The 27479-nt window shown below is 40.0% G+C and overlaps 2 protein-coding genes and 1 long non-coding RNA gene across 30 annotated transcripts in view; 1 reads left to right on the forward strand and 2 right to left on the reverse strand.

The window, feature by feature from the left end:
- The window catches only part of ZZZ3 (zinc finger ZZ-type containing 3), a 38303-nt gene extending 26370 nt beyond the window's left edge, over positions 1-11933 (reverse strand). For 4 of the 21 annotated variants that reach the window (XM_083510444.1, XM_083510438.1, XM_083510454.1 and 1 more), the window contains exons 1-2: positions 11672-11933; positions 3421-3571 (exon numbers count right to left, since the gene is read on the reverse strand). The gene's annotated coding sequence lies outside the window, so the exon portion shown is untranslated. Of the gene's footprint in view, positions 1-3420; positions 3572-11067; positions 11447-11671 lie in introns of those variants that run through there. The other 17 variants (XM_083510449.1, XM_083510443.1, XM_083510441.1 and 14 more) reach the window with 10 other exon arrangements.
- Positions 11934-17953: 6020 nt separating this feature from the next.
- Positions 17954-27479, reverse strand: part of USP33 (ubiquitin specific peptidase 33) — a 31051-nt gene continuing 21525 nt past the window's right edge. For all 8 annotated transcript variants that reach the window (XM_083510458.1, XM_083510457.1, XM_083510459.1 and 5 more), the window contains 8 exons: positions 26572-26752; positions 26304-26430; positions 24624-24790; positions 22323-22404; positions 21595-21703; positions 20902-21004; positions 20040-20108; positions 17954-19116 (listed from right to left, as the gene is read on the reverse strand). In XM_083510458.1, the coding sequence (XP_083366584.1) occupies positions 18959-19116; positions 20040-20108; positions 20902-21004; positions 21595-21703; positions 22323-22404; positions 24624-24790; positions 26304-26430; positions 26572-26752 (996 nt within the window). In that variant the 3' untranslated portion in view covers positions 17954-18958. The remainder of the gene's footprint in view (positions 19117-20039; positions 20109-20901; positions 21005-21594; positions 21704-22322; positions 22405-24623; positions 24791-26303; positions 26431-26571; positions 26753-27479) is intronic.
- Positions 18193-24960, forward strand: LOC310710110. Its single transcript, XR_014527808.1, has 4 exons — positions 18193-19774; positions 19823-23288; positions 23660-23708; positions 23761-24960. It is a non-coding gene; the product is annotated as an uncharacterized lncRNA (long non-coding RNA).

Below are 27479 nucleotides of genomic sequence, written 5' to 3' on the forward strand. Positions count from 1 at the left end.
GGGCTGGTTCAGATATGTTGAGATGTTAAATAACTATCTTCATGCAGGTGTTCTTGGTATAGCAAGCAGCAGCATGTGGATTCCTATGAATCCATAAGCAAGCAGTCACATGTAATTCCTATGACTGCTAAAAGTCTTTCTGAAGCTATCACAATCATGGCAATCTAAGCAATCATAGGTAACAAGGTACAGTACATACATATTTGCATTTCACAATGTAGAAAAGCACAAATCCCTAGACATCTGTGCAGAGGTAGGTGCTACACGTATATTTCCCTGAAATGACTAATCTCATGCATGAAATGCAGCCTTTCTTCTTAACATCCCATGCCTTTAAATACTAGAGTTAAACAGCAGGCAATACCAATTCAATTATGATCCAAACAACCCCATACATTGGGGATTTTCCTTGGGTTTTGTATAAAAAGAGATTCTATTTCCACTAAAAATGAAACAGAACAAAGATAAACAAGTTGTCACCTTAAGTAAATGATGGCACTATGTAGATTAGAGAAATATGTGGATTATATTACATTGCATTATAAGTTATAGCAAACAAGTGAAACCTGAAACAAATTTTTCACAGCATCCTTGTCTCCTAACAGGAATGATCCAGGCAGGGGTTCTTGCTAGGCAGGCATTACCTCCTCCAGGATTCTATAAGCTACAAAGAGCTCCTAACTCAGGGCATTCCTCTTCTCCACTAGTCCTGTGCGATATCTGGTTTTCAACATGTTGATATATCGCTAGCTAAACATCATCATACAGTGGTACCTCGCAACTCGAATGGCTCCGTTCTCAAACATTTCGTTTCCCAAACGCCGAAAACCTGGAAGTGCTCCGATTTTCAAATCTTATTCGAAACATGGAAGTCCGACGCAGCTTCCACTGTGCAAAAACAGAGCTGTTGGCCAATCGGAAGCTACGCCTCGGAACTCGAACATTTCAGAAGTCGAACAGTCTTCTGGAACCGATTACGTTTGAGTTCTGAGGTACCACTGTATACTGATATATCACAATGTCTGAAATAAGGATGGAAGTATGCAAAGGCGAACAGTGGAGCTGGGCAATATCTGGTTTTCAACATCGCAATGTATCACCATGTCTGAAATAAAGATTTTCTTGCATCATAATTTTTGCATAGTGCAAAATATACCACAGATTTGTAGTATATTGCTGGGTCAAAAATTATGAAACTGATATAACGATATAGACTTCAAACCGGTTTTGAATGATATAGTATATATCGCCTAGCCCTATTCTCCACCATACACCCACACTCATTTTATTTTTGCAACTGGTACAGTGATACCTTGTTTTGAGTCCAGGATCAGTTCCAGAGCACCGGACGCTCCACAAAGCGCTGCTCTGGGCATACGCGCGGAGTGGTTTACGCTTCTGCACGATTTAGCACTTCTGCACATGCGCGAGCGGCAAACCCGGAAGTAACCCATTCCGGTACTTCTTGGTTTGCCGCGGATATTCACCAAAATGGATGGTCAACAGGGCGGACATTCACGGAGGTATTAATGTACTCGATTTCCAGTGGTTTCTGAGCATGGGGTTGGAGTTTTCTGCACCTTAGTTCTGCATGGTTCCCCTGAGCATGTCAATATTCTACTTGTTTTCAGCGGACCCATGTTGCCTCTGTATCTATCAGCACTCACCACCTGAGTTTCAGAGGCATGTACAGTCATACTTCATGTTACGGACGCTTCAGGTTATGTCTTTTCAGGTTGAATCCCGCGGCGACCCGGAAGTACCGGAAAGGGTTACTTCCGGGTTTAGCCGCTCATGCATGTGCACAAGCACTAAATTGCGCTTTGCGCATACACACAAACGCCAAATCACACCGCGCACCTACGCAGATACGACGCTTCAGGTTGCGAAGGGGCCTTCTGAACAGATCCTGTTCGCAACCAGAGGTACCACTGTAGAGTCACTGATTAACACAGTGATTTACAAAATACATGAGGAGTTTACTCATGTAAACTCCTGACACAGGGCAAGCAAATGGAGGCAGAGTTAAAGGTGGGAGGAACATGCATGTATTTCAATTACACATGCACCAATATATATACACAGACTCCTAACATGTTCCAAATAGTTTGGAGTACTGGAGAAGACAATAATCTATTCTATACTAATGGTTGACAATGGTAATTAAATATTATTATTTAACAATTTATACACTACTTTTCCACAAATGTACAAAAGGCAATTTACAGAAATCAAAATACCACAAAAGACAAAATGTCTAATTATAAAGCATCATAATTAGAAATATTTAAAAGAGCAGGGATGTCCAACCAGTAGATTGCAATCTACCGGCAGATCCCTGGATCTTTATTGTGTACAAAAAGTTCCGGGGGAAAGCTAAAAAACTCTGTGCAATCCTCCCCCCAAAAAGCTCAACAACTCTGGGAACTTCCCTCCTAAAAAAAGCTCAACAATCCACTCATCCCATGCATGCTCTTCCTCCCGTCAATGACAATGGGTAGATCACTGCCAGTTTTTTTTATACTGGGAATAGATCACAGTCTCTTGGGAGTTGGACATGCCTATACTAGAGGATATATCACATCCCTGGGTGTCTGGTTTCAGACTTCAAAAGATTCATCCATAAATAGGAGAAGAAAGTGAGTCATAATACTAAATATTCATTCTTTTTTATATACATGCAGGTTTCACTACCTGAAGATAATGCATTCTCAGGAAATTGTTTGTTAGGTGAGCGTTCACATAATGAGCCAATTGATTCCTATGCAACAATTTCTAATGTGTCCCCAACCACTGAATTTTGAGCCCAAAATGACAAGAAAACCTGGGAAAACCCAGGAAAACATTCTGAAACTTGCAAAATGCAAACAAGGAAGGAAAGAAATGCTCTCTTATTTGTCTGACCAACAAAATGCAAAAAGTTAATCTTGTTTAAGACTGCTTACAGTCCTGCATGCAGGTCCGGCTGTTTGGATATCTGATTCTGCCATATGTACAGCAAGTTTTGGATACTAATTGCTTGTGTTTGGATAAGTGATTTTTTGTATAACATGCATTTGAATAACAGGACCTGTGTGTGTATGTAAGATGACAGAAGACATCTGAAGGCAGCCCTGTTTAGGGAAGCTTTTAAGGTTTGATGTACCATAGTATTTTAATATTCTTTTGGAAGCCGCCCAGAGTGGCTGGGGAAACCCAGCCAGATGGGCGGGGTATAAATAATAAATTATTATTATTATTATTATTATTATTATTATTATTATTATTATTATTATTATATATCCTATCACAAAATGTTTGGTGTTTACATGGACTTCAGAGTAAATCTAACTGGTCATTAGAATAAATACAATAACATTTAAAAGATTTAATGATACAAGAAACCACAATTATTTTAAACAAATATATTTCATTTCCTACCATTGCAAAAATGAATAGAATATGAACTTCTCTTCTGAGCTTTGAGGAATTCCAGTGTAGCTCCACTAAGCTTAATAGTCACCATTGCTAATGTCCATGATGCATGCCAGACATCATTTTCAAGCAATTTACATTTCTTTTAACAAGGATACTGTAGGAAAGAGACAACAGAATTAAGAAAAAGTCAGTGTATTTACTGTCCATATGGCATGGCATATGACAACCTTCAAAGTATTCACTCTTTCCTGTTTGCAAACAATGTAGGTTAAAAAAGAATATGGAGGGACGGCGACTTTTTTATGATGGTTCTACACTTACCTACAGGGCCAATTCCAAAATGTGGTCCCATGGGATTTCTGCTTTACCCCACAGCATATTTGCTGATCCCACAAGGTTTCATCTTATCCCCATGATGTTAAATACCTATTTGAATCTGCTAAGCGAAGTAGTTCAATGAGTTGGAGTGTATTGTCATCCATTTGGAAATGACACAAAGCTCCATTTGACATTCTCTTCATAGCCTGGTGGGAATAGACCAGTGTGTGGATGCAGAAATAGAATGGGCAAGGGCAAACAAACTGAGATTCAATCCAGACAAAACTGGCACAGTTTGTAAGATGTTCCTCAGCTTGGATGAGTGGGATTCAACACTGCCTTAGAATGACCAAGGACCAAGGCTGAGGTTGCTACTAGAGGCATCATTTTCACTGAAGGCTCAAGTGGCACATGTGGCACAGAATGCCTTCTAACAGTTTAGGATGGTATTCATTAAGACATCCAATGCAGGTGGATAATCTAGTTGACATAATCCACTAGTTGAAAAGCAGTGCTCTATATTATCACAATCATGCTTTAATTGTTACAGCAATCAGTTAGCATGGATACTTGTTAAGTGTGTGGGGGTATGGGTATGAGTATGGGTATGGGTATGGGTATGGGTGTGTGTGTGTGTGTGTGTGTGTGTGTGTGTGTGTGTGTGTATATATATATATATATATACATACACACACACACACACACACACACACTTTTCCCTAGAGTGAACTTGTTCAATTCACCAATTCACAGTATTTTTACCTCCCTATTACATTTATAATAGTCTTAAACTAACAAAAACCTCTCACTACAGGAGAAAAACATGGCATTTGGCTTCTCAGACTCTCACACAAACAGAAAAGCAATAACTTTAGCAATATCTTTAGCAAGGACACAAAAATTCCCTGCAATTCCTCTAATAAGTAGCCTCATTAGAGAGAGAAAGCTTCTCCCTATCATATGACCATTCCCAGAGACACTCTTGCCAAAGATACTATCATTTCCTAAGTGGTGTGAAATATACATAAATCACAGATTCGGTAGTTGAGGAGAAAGCATTATTTTTTCACATGTCCGTAAATGGATTGTTTTGATTCTGTTTTCCTTACAACCAATTAGCAAAGGTAGCCTCCATGCTACCTACAGTTAAAATAAATACAGTGGTGTCTCTAGTTATGAACTTAATTCGTTCCAGAGGTCCGTTAAGACCTGAAACTGTTAATAAGGTTAAGACCTGAAACTGTCCTTAACTAGAGGCGTGCTTACGGTAATGAGGCCTCTTGCTGCTGCTGCTGCCCTGCTGGCACACGATTTCCGTTCTCATCCTGGGGCAAAGTTCTCAACTTGAGGTAACTCTTCCAGGTTAGCGGAGTTTGTAACCTGAAGCGTTTGTAACTCGAGGTACCACTGTAAGTCACAGAACACTGCATTCCTTGAGGTTCCAATATATTCACCCCAATAATGTGTAGAAGGCTTTCTCCTCTTTTCAGTATTCAGGATACCGGTAGTCAAAACCATGACTAACCAACGTCCTGCTTTTATCAGACATACCACAGGTAGCACAAACGCCACAAATTTGTGCCATGCCGGGACAGGGCTACGGCATAGAAGCCAGTATGGGGCTACCTATGTATACAGTGCGCACTAGAACTGTGCAAGTTTGGAAATAATAAGCTACAGTTCTTGAAAGTCATGTGATTTTTTACCTCTCAATTCATTTAATATCCTTCATCAATATGCTGTATTCTAAGTAGAGTATAGATAAAGTAAGGTTTGCTTCATCACCTTCAAGAGCAAGAGACTACAATATTCTCCTGGAAGTAATGTGCAGAACAGTTGCTGGCAGAAACTTGATAACTACATTTTTACACCAAGTCAGATGAGGAAATAAGTTGTGAACTGTCAATGGATGGTTTTTTTTGATCAGGAACCTAAGTGCATCACTTCTGTACCCACTGCTGGGCAAGACAGGTTTATACAGAAGTAATGGTGGGTTGGGATTAGTCACATTCTGGCAATATGTAGCTGGTACTCCTCAGATTGCCTGGGGGATTTTTTCTAAAATATGCTCATCCTATGGAAGTTCTCTATTCCAAAAGATAGTTTTGTGTCATACATTCTAAATGTGAGAGAAGGAAGGGGGGAAATAAACAACATTATTTGCCATGATAAACCAGCATAAGAAATCAAACATCCAAATTCCACACACTTTAAAAGTAGAACTAGAGTTTAATTCTATTCCAGCCTCTTTTGCCACAGATTGAATAGTAACTCATTTGATCTTACAAAACATCTAAGTATTTATTAGTTACATTTTCATGCCTTTGTGAGATTCAGTGGGCATTTATGATTTTTTTAAACTTATGTCAAAGTGTCACTATCAGCAATGCTATCATAATAAACTGGCTATTCTTTGTTTTGCTTTGTATTTCCCCAAATACAAATGTAAACATATATCAAATAGCTGTTAGCAACATTCCTCACAAATGCAATACAAATATAAAATAATGCCTTCCATAGGTCACATGAGGCACTCCTTCAATCAAGTATGAAGAAGCTGAATGAGGAGGTGTGGGGGACCGCCCTGTTTTGAAACTGTCACTCCACCTTGAAAGGACAGTTGCAAATAGCAAGTGACATCTCCTAATCCTCATATGAAGTAATAGGTGCTGGAAATGAATAGGAATCTTTACAGAGCCCAAAGTACCACTGCCATATGAGGGAGCTAGAGAAATTATTTCTCAGATGACTGCCTATTTTTAAAAGATAGTTGTAAAGGTGTATCTCACATCACATGAAGCCAAATGTTACCCATAACCCTGTTAACTTCTATGATAGATTACTACAGCAGGCTTTAAATGTACATGCTACTTGAGTCGCTTCAGGAACCAAAACTAGATTCTTAAGAGATCATATCTCATCTGTATTGAAAGAATTCTACTAGTTCCTGGTATGCTTCAGAATTCAATTCAAAGTGTTGGTCTTAACTTTCAAAGTGACACCCAGGGGCACCATAGTACCCTTAGACACATAACACTGCACACACCAACACTAATATTTAAAAAAAACACACACACAGAAAAAATAGTAAGCTGTTTGGATTTTCTGTTATTTTGTGAATGTTTTGCATACATTTGGGGGGGTCTGCTTTATTTGTTTTAGGGCAGTGTAGGATTTTTGTCGGCTTATGGGAAAGTTATTTTTCTGTGAAATGGGTATTCTGTAGTGCCCATGACAATTTCTTAGATTTCCAAATAATAATCTAAACCCAAAAGAATATAAAATAATGCCACATTAAATTATGGGAAGTCATAGCCATTAGTAGTACTGTCTTCCATCTATTAAGGTAAGAATCAAAATGAGGAACAAGTCACCCAAACTGTTGGCTTGTTTCATAGATTGGGATATCCAATTGCTTGTTAGTCCTTTGAGCTTATCCAATATTAACACCAATCCAAGCTATGCTCAAATGATGTCAATATAGAGGAGTGACCTCTATTGATGCTGTAATCAGTTTGGCCACATTAAGTTCTCAACACAGCAATGAAACCCAATACAAGGGTGAGGAACTATAGTATTGGTTGCTGCCCTGTTTTCTGAACCTTGAAATAACTTTTATGTTGCATTGTAGCTTATGAATTTATTTATTTTTATTATTTGAACACATATTGAGAAAGTTTCATGCCAAAAGTAAGAAAACAAGATAGGCTATAATAGTAGGAATGGCAACTTAAAAACATTTATATATTAGCTTACATGTATAACCAATATTGCTACACAATTGTGAAAGGCCACTCTAATAGGATATTACTATACGCTAGAAATGTTAAATTAAAATCATAGCCTGTGCAAAAAATAACCAGCTATTTCTGAATATATGGGCCACGTAAAATAAAATGCTTTCTATTAGGAGGTAACTGTGCATTAAATCTAGTTCTGAAAACATGATTAAATTATAGAAATGACATTAAAATATAAAATTTAAGCATGGGGGAATGATGGCTCACAATCTTACTAACTTCATGCAATGTTAAAAATGTGTAAAATAGATAAACATACACAGTTGATAAAACAGAAGTCTGTCCATGCATACTGCAAGAACCTCCTTGGTTATCCAAAGAGGACTCTGGGTAATATATACCAGCTGCTTAATTACACGCCTAACATGCACACTGTGCTATTTTAATGATAATTTTGTCGTTAAGTTTTGCCTAGGAAATATTTTGTGCATTTTCCCAAAACAAACAAAAAATTATTGCACCATCCCTAGCACACTACACCTAGGTCTGGTTCACACATTATTATTATTTCCTACATTTTGCCAAAAAGGAGACCAAGGCAGCTAGCTATGATCATAACACTAAGCCATGGTTTGTTTGATTGCTCAAACCTAGCAGCTTAACTATCACTTGCTTAATGCTAGCAACCTTGATTTTAATCAGCATTACATGTGAATCTGGCACCCTTCCTTAAACTTTTTTTTTTTGTAACCCCCATCCTAGATGCTAATGAAACATGAAGCAACAGCAGCTGGAAAACAAAACAAACTTGGGGGAAATAAGTTAGGACTGGTCTGATCACCTGTGAGACAATGTTTAACTAACTCGTGGTCTGTTAAACAAACCACGGCTTTGTGTTATGTGAGAACAATATCATAGCAAGGGAATACATTGACATTTTATTTACATCTTTTAAGATACTTTAATATCAAACTTCTTAATATTAGCTGAGACTCTGGAAACCTATATATGTTTTCTGAAGGCTGAAATCCTAAGTACAGTTACTTGGGAGTAGCTCCCATTAAATACACAAGCTATAAAAAGTTGAGAGAACAATGCAACAGCCAAGGCCAAGAACTGCTGCAGCAACAAATAACTACTTAGGATAGAGTACAATAACTTGTTTATGAAAATTATACAATGAGAGCTACAAAGTGCTTTTCTACAGTACAAAGTGAAATAAAGCAAAAATATCTTGTAGCAATTCAAGCCTAACCACCACCAATCCAAGCATTTTTCAGTGAACCTGGTTTAAGAAATGCATTTGTATGTAACCTTCCATTGGCTCCTAAAGATCCACTCTTCCACAGAAAAAGAGTGAGAAAAGAGCAAATTGGACTGAAGTAGTAGGGGAATGAGATACTTAACACCATTTTCCCTCTCAAATTCCTTCCCCTATTCTGCAAGGTGCAAATGTGTGTTTGCAAAGAAAAAACACATCTAGGACAATATTGTGTTTGTGGGTCAAACCTAGATAGCATCCCAACACTGTATGACACTTATTTAGAGAATTTGGCTAGCTTTTAGAACTCTAGCATTCTCAGCATTCCACTGTATCAGGCATCCCCAACCTTCGGCCCTCCAGATGTTTTGGCCTACAACTCCCATGATCCCTAGCTAACAGGACCAGTGGTCAGGGATGATGGGAATTGTAGTCCAAAACATCTGGAGGGCCAAAGGTTGGGGGTGCCTGCACTATATTTTAACAAGCAATTGCACTCGTTTCTTTCTTGTTCTTTCTTGTCACCAACTTTTTCAATAATTTGAACTATTTCTGTAAAATTTAACAAAACCAGAATTCATATAATTGCAGGCACAGTTGTCACCAACCAATTCATAATCTTAATTTGAGATCATCCATAAACAGCAGAAATAGAACTGCAGTTAAGGATACTTGCTAATAAAATTACTGTAAAAGGAACGCAATCTACAAATTCAAAATGAACAAAAAAAAAAAAATTGTGATACTAAAATCCAGTCCTCAAAATACCTAATTTGCAACTAATATGCAACATGTGTGACAGTTAAAACACATTGCAAAGAGAAAATGCATTATTTTGAACTTCCCTCACAAACTTTATATAAAATTATTCTAGGCATATTTTGCCTGTCAGAGGTAAAATCCCAATCCCAGGAAACAAAGATCTCAAAAGTACAAGATAATACAAATGATCTTGTAACAGACTCACATTAAAACTTGTTTTGGGGGGGGGATACTGCTTAAAAATGGAAAGTGTAATACTGGTGGTCAACAAAAGAGGTTTTAGGACTCCCTCAAGGCAAATCTAAAAAAATGTAGTATAAACACAAACAACTGGGAAACACTGGCCTGCAAGAGTCCCAACTGGAGAACAGCCTTTACCAAAAGGTGTCATGGACTTTGAAGATGCTCGAACTCAGGAAGAAAGGGAGAAATGTGCTAAGACGAAGTGGAAGGACATGTGGATCCAGAATTGACCTCCACACTTAGGAACTCACTGTTAAGACCGTGTTCATGGAAGGTAATCTTACTCGGCTACAAGGGATCGCCAAAGAGAAAAGGAGATTCAAATAATCCGGGACAAACCAGGTTGACTGTGCAAGTTTACAGAGGAATGCACAACCCTGCACAAGTGGTACCTAAGACAAAGATTTGTAAATGTATTGCAGCATGTGCTTTGCAGGCAAAAGCCCATTTCATCAAAGAAAATGGTGACTACAAGTAGAACCATGTGGCTCTGCAGATTTCCTAGACTGGCCAGGGTGTTGTAACACAGTAGGCTCCGTTCGTTTTCTACATAAAATCTACTGTGGGTAATATCCTGCTCAGCAGTCAACAGCAAGTGGTGCAAAATATGCTTTCAGAAACTAACAATAATGTACTTTGCCAGCCTGCTTACCTTTGCTTTTTCTAGAATACCTTACGGGCTTAAAAAAAAAAAGTTTGATAACCAAACTTGTGAGGCAGTGCAGCAGAGAACAGGATTGGCAAACAGGGCTCCAAATTAGGGCTGTTGCATGGTGTTTATTTTGCTGGGTCTAGTTTTCCTAAGGAACTTGCCTTGCAGGCCAAATTGTCTCCCAGAGATGATCGCGTCAGTTACAAGTCCTTTAGCACATTAACACCCAATACTATAAGATACTCAACTAAGGCAAGTCGAAAGTAGCCATGTGGCCCTGACTAAGGTATTTTGAACCAAAGGTGGGCATTGGAGGTGGTCGAACTTTGCGGGAAGAGGTTCCATGGAACGGTTTTAAAGGGCTGAGGAGCCAAGTGGGCTGACCGAAGGAGCATCAACAAAAAGATGACATGGGGCGCCCTCAAGACTATGTGGGAACCTGTGGTGAGAACCTGAGGCGCGGCGAGGGGGGGGGGCGCCACGGAGCGGCAGTTTTGACTGTGGGGAAAGCGCAGGGGGGAGGGGAGGAGCCCGACGTGCACAAAACTCTCGCAGGTCTAACTCCCCGTGACGTTCAGCCCCGCCCCCCACGCGCGTCGTCGGACTTAAAGAGGCCGGGCCTAAAGGAGCTCACGGTGCGCCGCCCCCTCCCTCTCTCTCCCCCTCCCACCCACCTCGCTTCCCGGTTGCCCGTTACCATTATTACCCATCACTCTCAGCGCAGCGCCGCCATCCTGCCTCCGGCCAGCTCCCACGGGAACTAGGGCTGACCTCGCGAGAACTCCCACCTCAACGCGCGCGCACACCCCTCCCCCTGCCTCTTGCGAGCCCCAACATGGCGGAAGCGTCGCGCACGTGTCCGCGTGTCCCAGATATACTGTATATACACAACAGCGCCCGCAGTACGCCGTGCGCGCTCCCCCGCGCACGTGGAAAATGGGAGGGCGGACGGACAGAGAGGAGGGAGAGCAAAATGGTCAATGGCTGAGGGAAAGGAGCGGTTACGTCGCCGCGCACGCGCACGCCGCACCTTTCGGTTCAGCAGCTGGGATTCGAACGAGGCGCGCGAGCCTCTTCCTCTCCCCCCTCCCGCTCCCGCACGCGCAGGTCACATGGGGATATAATACCTCCCCCCTCCTCCTCTTGTTCGCGCTCTCTCCCTCTCCGCGCTCCTTCCCCCGGCCCCCTCCTCTCACCCGCCGCACCATCCGGGTCTCTCCGCCTCACCAGTTTCACCCCCTCCCCCGCGCGCGCTCGCCCCGAGGGAGGCGGCCTGACCTGGTTGCTGAGAGACGCGAAACTCAGCCCTGTGGGACCGAAGCAGCGGCTTCTTGTTCACTTCGGTCCCTCTCAGCGGCAGCCGCATCAGACGTCAGCGCTCGCTCGCTCATCCGCCCCCCCCCCCACTCTACCCAACGGCCGCTTGACTCCCTTCAGCGCCGCGCGGCGGCGGCTCCGCTTCCGCTTCCTTCCCTGTCTCCCTCCCTCACCCGCCTCCCTCCCCCCCCCCAGCCCCATTCCCTGCGCAGCCCGCGAGTGGGGGCCGCTCCCTGCAGCTCCGCCTGCTGGTAAACGCAGGGAGGCGACGGAGGCGGGAAAGAGCCTCGGGACGGAGCCGCCCGGGAGCCGGTGGGTTGAGCGGTTGGGGCTCTTCGTAACTCTTGCCAGTGACCTGTATTCAGTGTTAGCAACCCCCCCCAAAATCTGGAAGCACCCCAAGATGACAGATTATTGGGGCGAGAACCCTCCCACTGCGCCGCAGTTTTGTGCCCACCAGAGGTCTCTTGGGGGGCTTCCTGCCACCAGGTGGGGGATGGGATGGGGGGGAGTTGGCGAAAATGGGGCTCAGGCGTCTCCTGTTAACACAGGAGCCGAAATATGATAGGCATTGCCATTCAAATAGGGTGCGCCCCACCCCAATATTTTATTCAAGTTGTTACCCCTGCCCATGAGCCACTTCCAGTTGGGCTTCGTTGAACCCGAAGTCTCTGTTGCCACAAGGAAATATCTTGTTGCTCTTTCAGGCAGGCACAACTGGAAATCACCCGTTGATTTGAGAGAAATGCCTGTTTTGGATAGCTCCGTAATAACAGGGAAAGTTGCCACAATGGTGATGGGATGATGCTCACCGTATTATTCCAAAGTTAGATATTAACTAGTTTGTCCCGATTAACCGGCTCTTATCGGTTGGGGGGGAGTGCACTCTGCAGCATAAGATTATGAAAGTCCGGGTTTAAAGTACTCGGTGTCTGCAAGTTGGGGGGGGGGGAGTTTTGCCCCCAGAGGAAATATTGTCACATGGTATAGAATCATAGAACTGTAGAGCTGGAAGGGAGCACAAGGGTCATTAATTAATAATATTAATAATTATTATTATTCTAGTATTTATACCCCATCCATCTGGCTGGGTTTCCCCAGCCACTCTTGGTGGCTTACAACATACCGTATTTTTCTGTGTATTGGACAAGGTTTTTTGACTCAAATATCACGTCAAAAAACTGGGGCAGTCCAGTACATGAATAGTGGCATAGGGTGGGAGAAGTGGGGCACCGCCAGCCATCCGGTTGGCAGGAGTATGGCTTCCCCCAATGCCACAGCAGGTGGGGAATGATCTTGGGGTTGTTTCCTGCCTGCAGCTGCATGGGAGGGAGAAGCTGCGTGCCACCAGCCAGCTTGTTGGCGGGAGTGCAACTTCCCTGGAAGCCGCTGCGCAGGGGGTGCTCCCTGGGTCATTTCCCACATGCGGCGGCATTGGGGGAGGTTGCACTCCTACCCACCAGATGGCTGGCAGGAGCACAAATTCCCCTAATGCTGCCACGCACGGGAAACAATCTAGGGAGTGTTTCTTGCCCACAGCTGCCTGGGAGGAGAGACTTAACAACTTTGGGCCATCTCCCCTCATTTTCTTAAAATGAGTCCCCAAAAATATACAAGGGGGTGTCCAATATATGGAAAAATACAGTATATAAAACAGTAAAATATCAAACATTAAAAACTTCCCAATACATGTTGTCCAATCCCTTGCATTGCAGGAATCTTTTGCCCAATGTGGGGCTTGAACCCACAACCTCAAGAGTTTCATGCTCTGTTGACTAAGCTATTGCCAGTCAATGGTGGTGTACAGCAGGGGTCACCAGGCTCTCTAGACCAGTGGCACGTTTTGAGTATTGAGGGAGTGCAGGGAATACCTGTCACAAAATACTACTATGGCGAAGCTTTTCCCAAAACTGTATTTACATACTGTAAAAGTTTAAGCTGTTGAACAGTCTGCCAAGCACCTCAGGTGTGTAATTTGTTCCACCATAAAATTAGTAGGCCTCACTGTTAAGTTATACATCATCACTCCCAAAGTAGCATTATTGATCAAATCAGCCTGAAAGTGAGGCAAGACTTCTAACCTGGAACCATACACATGCACCTTTTGCATGGGTTGCTACCATTTCAGCTACTTTTCACAGTTCACATAGATCTAGCTATGCATCCTGCTGTAGTAGGATACCCTCTTCCAATAATTGTCCCCCATACTTAGAAACAGTACAAATTAAAATTAAACATCTGTTTTTCATGATTTGTTAATATAACATTTCCAGAAAAACAACCATTGAATTTTACAGTTAATTCAGTTGTTAAATACAGACCTATCAACAAAAAGGGTGTCAATGCAACTCTAGTGCTGTTCCGCTGTTGCTTTCCTCACTTATGAAGTTTTCTGGTTTTAATTAGAACAGATGGTCACTGAGAGTAGAACTAGACATACTGGGCAGTATCCAGCTAAATAGCTCCACTACTGCAAGAACTTTGCTGTTTGATAAAACTTCCCCACCTCCTCTCTATGACCCCCGGACTGCTCATTAAATATCTGCTGGGGGGGGGGTCTCCCAACCCTCCAGAGCAGATTTAGGGGGTGTGCAGGAGAGGAGAGAAGGCAGGGAAGTTCCATTATACTGTACAGCTAAAAGTTCTGCCGCTAGCAGTGGTTTTATTGGATAGCGTCTACTTCAAATAGCTCATGATTAAAAAATAAACAGTGACTCTGTGACACTTGTTTGGCTGCCTCTTTTGTAGGGAAAAACCTCACACTACAATAATACTATATCACTTTAATTTATTTAATATAGATTAGATATTACTGGGCAATCGAAAGCAAGGCATTACATGTGTTGGGACATTTAGTTAGAACATGCATCTACACTTTGCATCAATCTGTTTACTCTCTTCAGATTGCCTCTTTACTAAGGAACTTCATTGTTTGTATTTATTTGGCTGAAAAGCAGCTATTAAAGTGGCCTTTAGAATGGCAGAAGTGTGGTACTGTGTGACCCATACAGCTCTCCCCACCATCACCAAATATACTGCTACATAAATGAAAAACCTAGCATTTGGGGTTCCATGTTTTCAAACACATAATTGCAGGTTGAAAATGTAAATTGCTATGTTTGGATGCTGATGAAAGCCTGTGTCATTAAACTATTTAATAGAAGCTTTGATGCTTACAATCAACCATTCTAACATTTTAGTCTCTTGTATTTGGTCTGTGTTCTCCTTCAGTAGTAACATCTACCTAAACCGATTCTACTTTAAAGTCAATAAAAACTATGCATTACAACTTTTTCTTAGTTCACTAAATACAAAATTAACTCTGATACACTGTCAAAAATCAAAGGATACTTTTAAACAATAGATCAAAGTTTCAATTCAAATTTTGAATCATAGTCACTGTTTAACCCACAGAATGAAACGGCAATTAGAATTTTTAGCAAGCATTAAAGAGTAGGCTTGGTAACAGGATTTGATAAAAAATCTTGTGCCTGTTTTTGTAGATACTTGGCCCTGGCTAGGATGAAGGAGACACACAAGTAAAAACATCAGTCTGTGCAATATTTCAGTTTGTTTGATCTACCATTTGAAAGTCAGGAGGAGAAAGGAGAGGGATGTGTTGCTATGGCAACAAGGACATCTGGATTTGAAATACCATATTATACAGAAATGCACCCAGAATAGGTAAAATAGGTTAAGGTAGAATAGGTTAAGCCAAATAAGGAATTAATTTTCCTGAGAAATTAAATCTTCACACATTGTATGATGCACAGATAACCCAATAATCCTAAATCTCCTTTTTTTTGGTCATATTTAAAAATAGCAAGCACTTCTCAATTTTCATTTTATCAAGCCTAAAATATTTATGAAGCCATTTATTTAAGCAAATGCTTCTGGCTTCACGAATTACACCCAAAGCATTTGGGTACATACACAAATTACTATCTACATTAGATAAGGCAACTATGTTTTGCAAATAGTCATAGTATTTGCAACTGGCAAAGGCTATTCCTACATTTTTTCTATAACCATAAAGGCTAACATATGTTCTGTGGACCAGAACCATTGTTTTTAAGTAAAACGTGAGTGGTGCTTATGAATGTGTACTAACTTTCATGCAAAAAAATCTTGGGGGATCTAAAGAGAAGGGTATGAAGTTTCCAAGTGCAACAAGAGAACCTCTTGATAAAAAACATGTCCTAACTTTACACCGTAATGACCAAGAAGCTAGAATTAAGATGAGATTATGATACAAATAAAGATAAATGGGAAAGTAAAGAGTCTTGTTTCCCAAAGTTTGGGTTCTCCAGAGGCAGGAAAATGATTTGTCTACCCACAGTATTTTCCAAACAAAGTAGATGATACACATGCTCCTATATGGAGAAATATAAAGCAGAACACGGGCAACCTTCCACAACTGCCAGAAAGTCTCAAGAATCCCCACACAGAACCTCTATTAATATGCAGAATGGCATGCAAATTTTAATGTTCAACAGTTCAGTTCTAAACACGTTTATTTGCAGGGTCCATCCGATAGCCTTGTTATCTGACTCAGAAACTTACTTGTATATACACATTGTAAAAAGTAGTCTGCCACCTCCTCTCAGAAGACAGAACTTGTGGTTTTTTTATTTTAAAAAATGTCATTTGATCCCAAGGTAGAACTCAAGATCAATGGAGAAGAGTATATTCCTACTTCCTTTGTGTGTCCTTCCTTATTTGGTTACCTTACAAGAGGAATGTGGAATCTGGCCCTCCAGATACTGTGGAACCCCCCAACTCCAGTCAGCTGCAGACCTTATACTTATAGCCAGTGATCAGGAATACAATGGCTTGGTTAGGTTGGCCCCCACCAAGGTCACAGGCCCAGGGGGTCCAAAAAGCACACCTCTGCACTCTGGTTCAGAGTGGCTAGGAGGACACCAATACAGCTGCTTGCCAAGTGCACAAGGGAGCCTAGGTATGCCTCAGGTTGTTGGGAGTTGGAATCTGGCAACTTGTAGAAGGCCGCAGGTTTGTCACATTTGCCTTACAACTTTATCAGCCCTAGACATGAGAAACAAAAGAAACCACTCCTCATTCCTACAGCGCACAGTCAGCTGCACAGATACAGAATTGGTATGGCTGTGGTGTGATGGGGAGACGTAACCATTCAGTTGCTGGGGGAGGGCCAGCATCTTCTACAGCTGGGTCCTTGGCACCTGTTCACCTACACTGAGGTTTCTATACCTACCCTCTGCATGTGCAAATGGGGCTTTTCAAGCAGTTCTTGCAGGTAGTCCTTTACTTCTCTCACTATGGAAGGAACAGCAACCAATATGCTTTGAGTTTCTGCAGAAAGCTACCAAAACTAAGGTCAGCATCCTTCTCCACGACACCCTAGGATACTTTTATCTTCAGATAAAAGATTGGCCTCTAAGGATTTTGTAAAACCAAAATGCCACTATTTTAAAGGGCTGAGAAACTGCTTTTACAGCAGCTATAACATTACTTTGTAAATACAATTCCAAGTACTCAAGCTCTTGAAGTCTTCGCTGCTCTTTTCTAAAAACAGGCAGAAAGTAGATCCAGTGCAAATGGCCAATGTTTTTGTTTAACACAAAAATATTAAACAACGCAAGATCTCATTTGTCTCTTGCATATGAAGAAACTCGAGGTCTTAGTAGCAAAAGTATGATATGAAAGCAACAACGGATTCCCCCCACTAATATTTTACTTCTATCCTGGGATCAAGGTGTCTTGTCCTTCAATAGTAATTTTATAACCTAGTGGAGCAAAGTCCCTATCCAAAGCTTCATATTAGAACAATTAGCATTGTTCTCCCAAAGAAATGATTTTATTTATTTTTTTAGTGTGAAGGCAGTTCAATGGTAGATCATCTGCTTTGCATGCAGAAGGTTCCAGCTTCAATTCTCAGCATTTCCAAGTACGACTGGAGAGCCGCTGCCAGTCAGTGTAGATAATACCGAGGTAGATGGTCTGACTCAGTATAAGGCAGCTTCTGATGTTCCATTTACTAGAATGAAATTATTGTTGCACTTTCATCCTCTGGACTGCCATTTGTACTACAAGTAAACCATTTTGACTCAGAGGTGATTATGCTTTTGAAGGTTTCTCCAGTCAAAATGGATCTTCCCTTTCATTTATGAAATTGTACATTAAAGCACAGCAGCAACCTATAATACATATTCCTAATATATATCTTGAAGTTAAAGTTCAATCACTTGCTTAAAGTTCAAACACTTTTTATCATTTTACCATTGGTTTTTATTGAACTAGCAAATAATATTGCTTATATGTTAGCAATATTAGGGAAGAAACACATTTGGGTGACATTCAACATTTCAATATGAATAATCTAGAATGCTTTTGCAATCTTGCTTTGTGTTATCATTCAACATCTGACATCATAAATCATGCCAATGAGCATTGCAGAACTGTACAATAGATTTTTCCACATTAAACTATTGATGCTTTTAATTTAAAAAAAAAAGACTAGAAAATTTTCAGGTGTGCAAGCTGCTAACATACCCACTTCATGCTCTCAGAACACACACTCCTAAAGACTATGGGTTTGTTTAATTACACATACTATTGATTATACTAGCTTACATTCAACAACAACTTATCAGACAGTTAAAACAGTAGGAAGTTACTTACGCTGCTGACCAAAACCAATGTTTCATCTGAATCATTAGTATATATGATACACTCAAATAAGAAAATTATCTAATGCAAAGTTCATTATGTTTTTCTATAGTGCAGTGCAAATAAAAGTGAAGCATAACTTTTCCTGAGTTTTCTTAGGATGTTAGAACCATTTTTTTACAATCTCACCAACAGCTTAAAATATTTATATTTCATTTTTATATATATGCTAAATTGATATCCCATCTTTCCACCATGTGGTGTTAAAGACCCTTTAAATCTTGTCTTGACAAGACCCAATATGAAAGAGCCTAGAAATTCATAGAGATATTGAAAAGAACAGTTAAATCCTTCATCTCTACTTTGCATATGTACAGTTAATGTAGAACAAGGAAGTTACCCTAAGGTCTCTGAAAGGTTCTAAAACATTGTTAGAATTTATATATTACAAGGTTCAATTTGTTTTTCACAGACACAATAATGCCCAACCTCCTGTTATCTCACAGGGAAAACAAAACAGAAAAACAGACAAAAAAAATCTTAGGAATGTATGTTGTTAACTGGATGCTATCTCATTAGAATTTATCCTTGGGTTGGTGGCTACAGACCACGTGTTTCTAACTCAATCTTATCTTCAGTTTGTAACGATTCAGGTTCAATTTGAGCAACAGGTGGTCGCAGGATGATTTCTGGTCCTCCCCCATAGATGGACTGTAGAAAATTCCATGTTTCTTCAGAAATCTGTCCAGAATCAGCCCCTAAAAAAACATTTCGGTGAAGGTGAAGCTGATATTCAACTAATGATTTTTGAAAACAATCTGCTTATATGTGATATATTTTAATACCAAGCTCCAAATCCAAGCACAGCAAACTCTGCAGATGGTATTAACTGGATCAGGGTAACTATTTAAGATTACTTTAATTTTTGCAACAGTGCATGCAACTCATGCCAATTACATTCCACATACTTTGGCATTTTGTTCTTACAAGTAAATATTTTATAAAACTTGAAGGGCTTGACATTTACAAGGAGACTTAATGTTATAGAGGAATTCTGCTATGCATAAACTTCACTCTCACTCTCTCATTTTTAAGTCAACATCTTGGAACAGCTACCCGCACATTTTCAAAGGTTTTCAACCCTTCACCCCCTTAATAATCATGTGGACCAAAAAGCTGCATGTTATCCAAAGGTTTGTACAGCAACTGATGGTAAATCCATGCTGCACAGACTTTTAGATATGAAGTTTCATAGTCACAGTCCTTAATTTTTGCCTTCAACATAAAATGTCATTTTAAAAAAAGCAAAAACGAAAAGAATATAGAGAGCTGAAGTACAATACTACTGTTTTAAATGGAAGCTAGCAATCTTGAAACAACATCTCAAAACACCTCATATATGTGTTCAAAGTCAGTGCAAGTGTGTTTTTAATGATGGAACAAACAATTTTTAAAACTGCCAAGTTTTGATATTTCCTAAGGTTTTGTTGACTTTCTGTTTTTTTATCTGTATCTGTTTCATCTGCCCTGGGAGCTTATGTAATGCAAGGGGGTTATAAAATGGACTAATCAATCAATAAATGAACAGAAATAGAAACAAAACTGTAGAAAGACATGCAAGTAGTCACTGGCAGAAAAAGAAAAACTGCATGCATAAGAGATTGTATCAATAGAGTCATACCTTGTTTCAGAACCACAGATCCACATTTATTGACAGCAATTTTGGCATTGTCAATGGGCCCTGGAGGATCTAGTGATAGAAAAATGTTAGCATGTAAGGTAATAATGAAGTGATATTATTTAAAACAAAAACGCCTCAGAAAACTACTCTAGTACTTTCTTCATTTTCCACTTTTTCTCCTTTGGAGGTGTAGCTAACAAAACATTACACACTTAAAAGTTATTAGTAAGGAGACAGCATATCCAGGAGCACAATTCAAAAACTCATCTACAAGAGCAAAAGAACTGCCCATCTTCAGATGGGCTTTTGCTTCCTTTTTTTGGCACAGCAACCACCCTGCACTGTAAACAGCCTTTAAAAATACATCTGAATCATCTCCCAAAACTTTAGATGATACTTACAGGCAAACTATCCATTAAAACTGTCGTGAAGTCTTCTGAACTGATCTCTAGAATCATGCATGCAAATAAAGCAGATTCTCGTCTGGTGCCTTAATAAGCTAGCTTGTGGTGTAGCTTCCTACATGCTGTTGCATGCCAACAGCTCTATTATTTCCTATTCTCTGTTTTGTTTTAGGTACTAAAACAGGCAACCCCAAACTTGGCCCTCCAGCTGTTTTGGGACTACAACTCCCATCATCCCTAGCTAACAGGAACAGTGGTCAGGGATGATGGGAACTGTAGTCCCAAAACAGCTGGAGGGCCAAGTTTGGGGATGCCTGTACTAAAAGCTCTTCATAAGAATTGGTATATGCCTTCTGACAGGTTTTTTTTTAATTAGTAAATTACTGTGATAAAATTCTAAGTGCATGCTATAAAAGGTACGTCCTACCTACTTGATAAGAATTTTGAAATCTACTCACCACTGTCCTTGCCCTTCACGAACCCTTCCCATTCTCTGAACCACTGCATACTGATGCAATAGAATATGGATGGAAACTCCTCCTCTTGGAAGGCTCTGTTGAGCTGAGAGACACAAAGCAAGCTCTAAAGCACTTGATGGAATTGTGATGCCTTCTCAAGAGAAGCAACTGAAATATTCTTAACAACTTTTTGACAATTTAACCACGAAAGCACACATGAGCTTGTAGCTGAAGCAATCTATGAATCCTGACCCAATATTGAAATCTCACCACTGCTACCCCACACTCCAATGTGGATGCTATGTGAATATGAAAGAGTCTTCATGAAAATAGAATATCCACTACTGTAAAAGGCTAACTTTTCTTCAGTACAAAAATATTGGACTGGATCCTGAGTCGGCAGTCTTTAAATGTATGGGCTCCTTCTATTTGGGGAAGGGCTCTTAATCTTGCCAGTGAAAAGAGATGGGGAACAGATTATTTTCACTTTCTCCCTTCTGCACACCCATGCCTCATGTCACACTGTCCCAGAAGGGCATATGCCTTGCCAGACCAGATTTCCAGAAGGCTCAGGGGCTGCTGGAGAAAACCATGGGAGTGTCTTGTGAGCAAAATTCTACTCACAGGTTCCGGATCACTGTTTTTATGAAGTTTAAAGAAGAAGAACTTAACAAGGGAGAAGGAATGTATTACCCGAATAAACATTTCCAGTTCTGTCTTCCTTCTTTTCTCTATTTTTTCTGTTTCCATTTGACAGGTATGACAAACATAGAGATGATTCACAGCTGGTCCTCCACCATACCTGCAATCACAGAATATTAAATGTCATTTTAGAAGGATCAAAAGTTGTGCATTGAACCAAGTTGTACTTTGCTTTAACAATAAATGCTGTAATTTGTTCAGCACCAGTTTCCTATGTAGGTAATATTTCATCAATAGGAGCAACTTCCCTGAAAAATAAGCCACACACATTTTAGTTGTGCACAACTATTACTGAAAGATAGCTTCTCTCTCTCATGTTGGTATTCACTGGTGTAATTCTTGGAAGGCTCTTTAATGCAGCCAAGGCTTAAATGAATGGAATGAAGGGATATTATTTTGCCCATTCTCCCTTCCTTCAGTATCACCTCATGCCCTTTTCTGGGAGCTGTGAGGGGAAGAGATGATGATTATATTATTATTATTATTATTATTATTATTATTATTATTATTATTATTATTATTAATCCACTCTCCTTCTGTACACAGAAGCTTCTGCTGGATTAGACCATACCATGAGCAAACCACCATTACTGGATAAAACACAAAATCTGTATCAAAATGTGAAGAGGCTTTATAAACAAATAACTTCTTGTATTTATGTACAGTATATGGACGAAACATCAAAAGCAATTCATTTCATCTTGTAAACAGCAGCTTACCTGCTATACAAATTGTCCCATATATTTTGAGGTAGCACTACTACAAGGTCCTCTATAGAAGTAGCCTTGTGTGGAGGAACTCCTGAGGAGCAGACATAGTAAAAATTCAAGCAAAACTATTTACTATATGGTCATGTTAACTATTAAAGAATATCATATGCTTCAAAAAGCCTTACCAATGAATACAGTTTGAGCAGGGGAGGGGGAATACAACTTCTGTCACAACCAGCTTTCAGCAACTTGTGCAATTTAATTGTCAGAACAAATGCATGCTATAGCTTTCCCAGAAGTGAGAAGGGAGCTCATGCTAGATTTGAGCTTGAAACGCACTTGTGACATGAATATGTATGCAAAGATTCAAAATATCTTAAATTTGCACAATAGTTATCAAATTGCAAAACAGAATATTTCAAACAATTGCACAACAGATTTCCTCATCCCTAACTTTTCTCTAGTATCTACCCTTTCTATTTTTGTCTTCAGGCTGTTCCTGTACCACAACTATGGCTGTCATTTATACCTGGTGCATCTAGCAGGACCCCCAGTAAGATTTAAGTGAAAGTGGTTTCCAAAATCCCTCACATGAAGGAAAAGCCCTCTTAAAGGGCCATGGAGGTATGGCAGCATGGGTCAATCCATCTTATGAGTGTGACACCCATTGCTACATTTGTGGGTGTTTGGATATCAGTTGCAGAAATGGTTCAAGTCACTGGAAGGTAGTCACTGCTTTCCACCTTCCAAGGTTGCCCACAGCAGCCATGACAGGCCATGGGTTTTCAGGCAGGATGCAGGTTGTCAGAAGCTGTATCCTTGCTGGTATGCTCTGCCTTGCCTGTGCAGTCCGCCTTGCTACTTGTAAGTTGAACCCAATAAAACTGTGTTGTGCCTTTTCTCAAAAATTAAGAAAAATGTCCCACACCTATTTTTCACCCCATCCCAGCTCTCTTCCTACCCCTGTGAACACAAGCACCATATTTTTCGCTCTATAAGATGCACTTTTTCCCTCCTAAAAAAGTAAGGGGAAATGTGTGTGCGTCTTATGGAGGGAATGCAGGCTGCGCAGCTATCCCAGAAGCCAGAACAGCAAGAGGGATCGCTGCAAGTGCTCCCTCTCGCTGTTCTAGCTTCTGGCTTAGCCACGCGAAGCCTCTTCAGGGCACGGGGAGCCTTCATCCCGCTGCCTTGAAGAGGCTCTGCAGCTATCCCAGAAGCCAGAACAACGATCCTTCTCGCTGTTCTGGCTTCTGGGATTCAGAATATTTTTTTTTCTTGTTTTCCTCCTCCAAAAACTAGGTGCGTCTTATGGTCTGGTGCGTCTTGTAGAGCGAAAAATACAGTATATACGCAGTAAAAAATGTCCTTCACATCAACATTTGATAAACAGAGGTCTGATTTTCAAACTTTAAACAAAGGTCTGATTTTCAAACTTTAAACAAAGGTCTGATTTTCAAACTTTAAACAAAGAAAGTATGACCCAAAGCAAATGTGGAAGCTAATACTGCTTTTCCTTAATATTACTCCACAGAGAAGTGTGTCAATCCGTCAAAAAAGCAGAAACAAGTTATCATGTATGTAAGATTCCTTATGCAAATACCAGCCAATCAGACAACTGATATGATTTGAATGATCTTGTAAGAATTTCAGGAATGGGAAAACAAAATCAAACAAACTGTTCCCCAAATTCAAGCTTTGATGGCAGCAGGATAAAGAATGATTTAAAGAAATCTGTGTATTTAGGAGCTCACAATTTTAGGATGCCTTGTATTTTTGTTCTCTAACCTAAGTCTAACCCCTGCCAGTTTTATTGTCAATCTGCTTGAAAATTAGAGGGCATGATCATCTTTCAATTGATTTTTAGAATGCAAAAATTTAAAGACCCAAATAAAATCAGAAATGTTCTTCCTGTCAATGCCTGAAGCAGTAGGAAGGAAAATGGGAAAAAAGAATACAAGCAGTAAATAATGTGCTGATTTTATTATGGGTTTCAAATTAAATACTATTATCAGTGAGTCATTGCTGACAAGTAAAGATATACCAACTGCTGCACCCTTCAGCTAGCAAGCTCAACAACTTATATCTATGGTTGTAATTCTTAACCATCAATATCCCTCTTCACATTTCAAAGATGACTGCCCGAAGAAGTTAAGCTCAAATAGAAGCCATTTCTGAAATAGATGGGACTCAAGAGGGAAGTCAGGCTATGATTGACAAGTAGAGAGTCAGGAAGTTGTCACAATATGTGATGAGATAACTTATTAGATAACATACTCAATTATGTATTATGCATAATTATGCTCTCACCTCCATGTATGCAGAGGAAATCATTATTTGAAATAGGTCCCGGTTCTGCAAAAGTCCTGAATTTGTTCAACCACTGTCTGGAAATATAAAACTGGAGGAGGCTTGGTTCCATTATATTAAGGCTTGATACCTTCTGTCTCTCTCTTTTAGCTTCTTCATTGCTTTTTCTATTACAATAATGAAAAGAGGTAATACTGAGAACATTAAGTAACATCAATAATCATTATTATATCCATATGAGATTATTTCAATTTGTGTGAAATAAAATGCAAGTTTATACACTATGCTAATTGTAAGTCACTGGAAAATCTGCCAATAAAATAAAGTGCAGTGTTTCAAATATGGATGTGTTCCAAGTAAAAAATATTTAGGCTATAGTAACTGGAAATATGAATACCCTAACAAGGTAGCACATATTTATATTTTTCTGTGCACATCAGAAGCATACGTAACTCCTGAATTTTATTTTATTAGAAGGAATTGATCTGCACACATTACCGGTACAGATGTCAATTAAGTACAGTTACAATTAATTTGAAAATTTGCTCCCCAGATTATCAGAATCTATGTACTTGAGGTCAACATCTAGGTCTAATGCTTGCAACATGAAACAGTTTCCCTAATAACATGTTTAGCTCTTTACATAATTTGGCTACTGTTTATTTGTTAAGAGGTTAAATTTATTGTCCCATTTATTAGAATGTCTTTGCTCTTTAGACTGGAAGAGTAGTTCCCTCTCTCCCTGGCCCTATTCACATTTCAATAAAAGCTCAGCTGCAGGAGCTCATAAATTTCAAGCTACTACAGTGAATCCCTTTGTCCTCCAGCTTTCAGCTGCTGAACTGTGAAGTGTTCCTTCTACTGCAGTTGAATTCTATCTGACTCCAGAATCCATCCTACATGCTATGAATTTAAATGAGGAAACATCAGCTATTAATTCAAAGTGAACTATGCAGTGTCCAATTTCACTGTGGCAACCTATCTGTGAATTTTCATCAAATATATTACAATTTATTTGAAATCAAATGAATAATATTCTGGTTTTAAGTCAATTTAAGTTACTTTCTAATTTTGCAATAAAAATGCATGGCTGTCAAAACAATATTTCCAGAGATGTTAAAATCTGTGGTCCTAGAGAATATTGGACTACTAATCCCATCATCCCTAACTACTGCCCAAGATGGCTGAAGATAATGGGAGTTGGAGTCCAAAAATATCTGGAGGGCCACAAATTCCCAGTTCCTATTATAAATAAATACTACAGAAGACCAGAGGTCTCTACTTTTACATGGATTGATGTTGGGGCCACGGTTCAGTATGTTTCAAGAATATTGTATTGTAAAAAATGCTCGGGGGGGGGGGGCGCTAGGAAAAATTAAGTCAGTAGAAAGGCCCAGAAAAAGAAGCAGAATGAGTTGAAAAACATGAAAACTGTGGGAAAATACACTACCTCACTGCAAAGTAGCATCTTAAAAGAAGTCACGCTTTTTGTATTGGCCCACAATTACAGCTGATCAGAAACTCGAACCATTGGAAAGTATTATCCAGCTCTCTGGAAGACTCTCTTGAAACTCATGCAGGCAAGAGTTAACAGCTAATATGATCAAATACCATGCATTGGGTACTAACAAGAACTTTACTCAAGACGGTATTTCAAATCCTTGTCCCTTGTTTTCTCACCTGTAGAAGAGAACATAAGCTTCTGCATTTTGAACTGTTGATTCGGTGACTTCTGTGACACTCTGATCATCAAACTCATACCATCGATTATTTAAGTTGTTCCGGCAATAAGCTATATAATGTCCATCTAAATTCAAGAACAGTTAAGATAATTTTTTGTCAAAGTACTGTAAGGCAATCCGAAGCTAAAACGTATTAACACAACTATTTGATTCCACCAGTTGCATAATATGGATCCAGAAAGAGAATATATACTATATATACTTACTGATGGCAGTTCCATGGTGACAGATTACTGATAAGAGATCATACATCACTATTTGAGTTGGACTGTCTTTGGCAAGAAAAGGTTGAAGATCAAGTCCTTCCAAGGGAAAGGATACATGAGTCCCAATTTTTGTGGAAAACATAAGGTCATGCCTGAATCTTTTGAGATGAATGCACAATATCTATAAAGAAGAGTAGACACTCATTCAAAAACTGATGCTTCACAACTTAATACTAATATAAAAGGCAAGCATTTTACTACTGCTACCTTGTTATTAAATTTATTGCGTTCTGTCCTGCCTTCTCATTTTTTTTACAAAAAAGGGATGTTCCATGGGCCACTTTACATAATGCTACCAAAGATTTGTGTCTAGTTCGGTGAATACGGACATTTTCCTGCACAGATGTACACTTTTGTAGAAAAAACTCCCTATGTAACCAGTTATAATGGAAGATTATGGGTTGTATCCAATGCCATCTATGTGGAAGTAGAATGAACTTCTGCTTGCACTATGGAACTTCACCTTCCTCTCCTCTCCCACGCAGCCTACTACATGCCCTCAAAATCTGCTGGATGGTTGATGGACGCTTTGGAGCAGATTTTTGGGTGCACAGAGGCAGCCACAGATGCTTTGTAAAAAAATGTAATGAGTGCCATGCAGTTGCGTCCATGTGCCTGAGGAACTGATATACACTTGTGCAATGGGCTGGAGGATGCTCCAGATCTGAGTACATGCAGGGGGGTGGGGGAGGGAGAGTACAGGAAAGCCCATTGTACAAGTGGATATCTGATCACCCGTCATCAGCTTTTAGTCATTTGTGTAGTTGCATCACCATTTTTAATATCTTCATCTGAGTAAGTGTGGAAATGTGACTAGATAAAAGCATCTTTTGGGAAGCCAGAATGCA

The sequence above is a fragment of the Podarcis liolepis genome (genome assembly GCF_965112155.1).
Source record: "Podarcis liolepis genome assembly, chromosome: 6".
Lineage (NCBI taxonomy): Eukaryota > Metazoa > Chordata > Lepidosauria > Squamata > Lacertidae > Podarcis > Podarcis liolepis.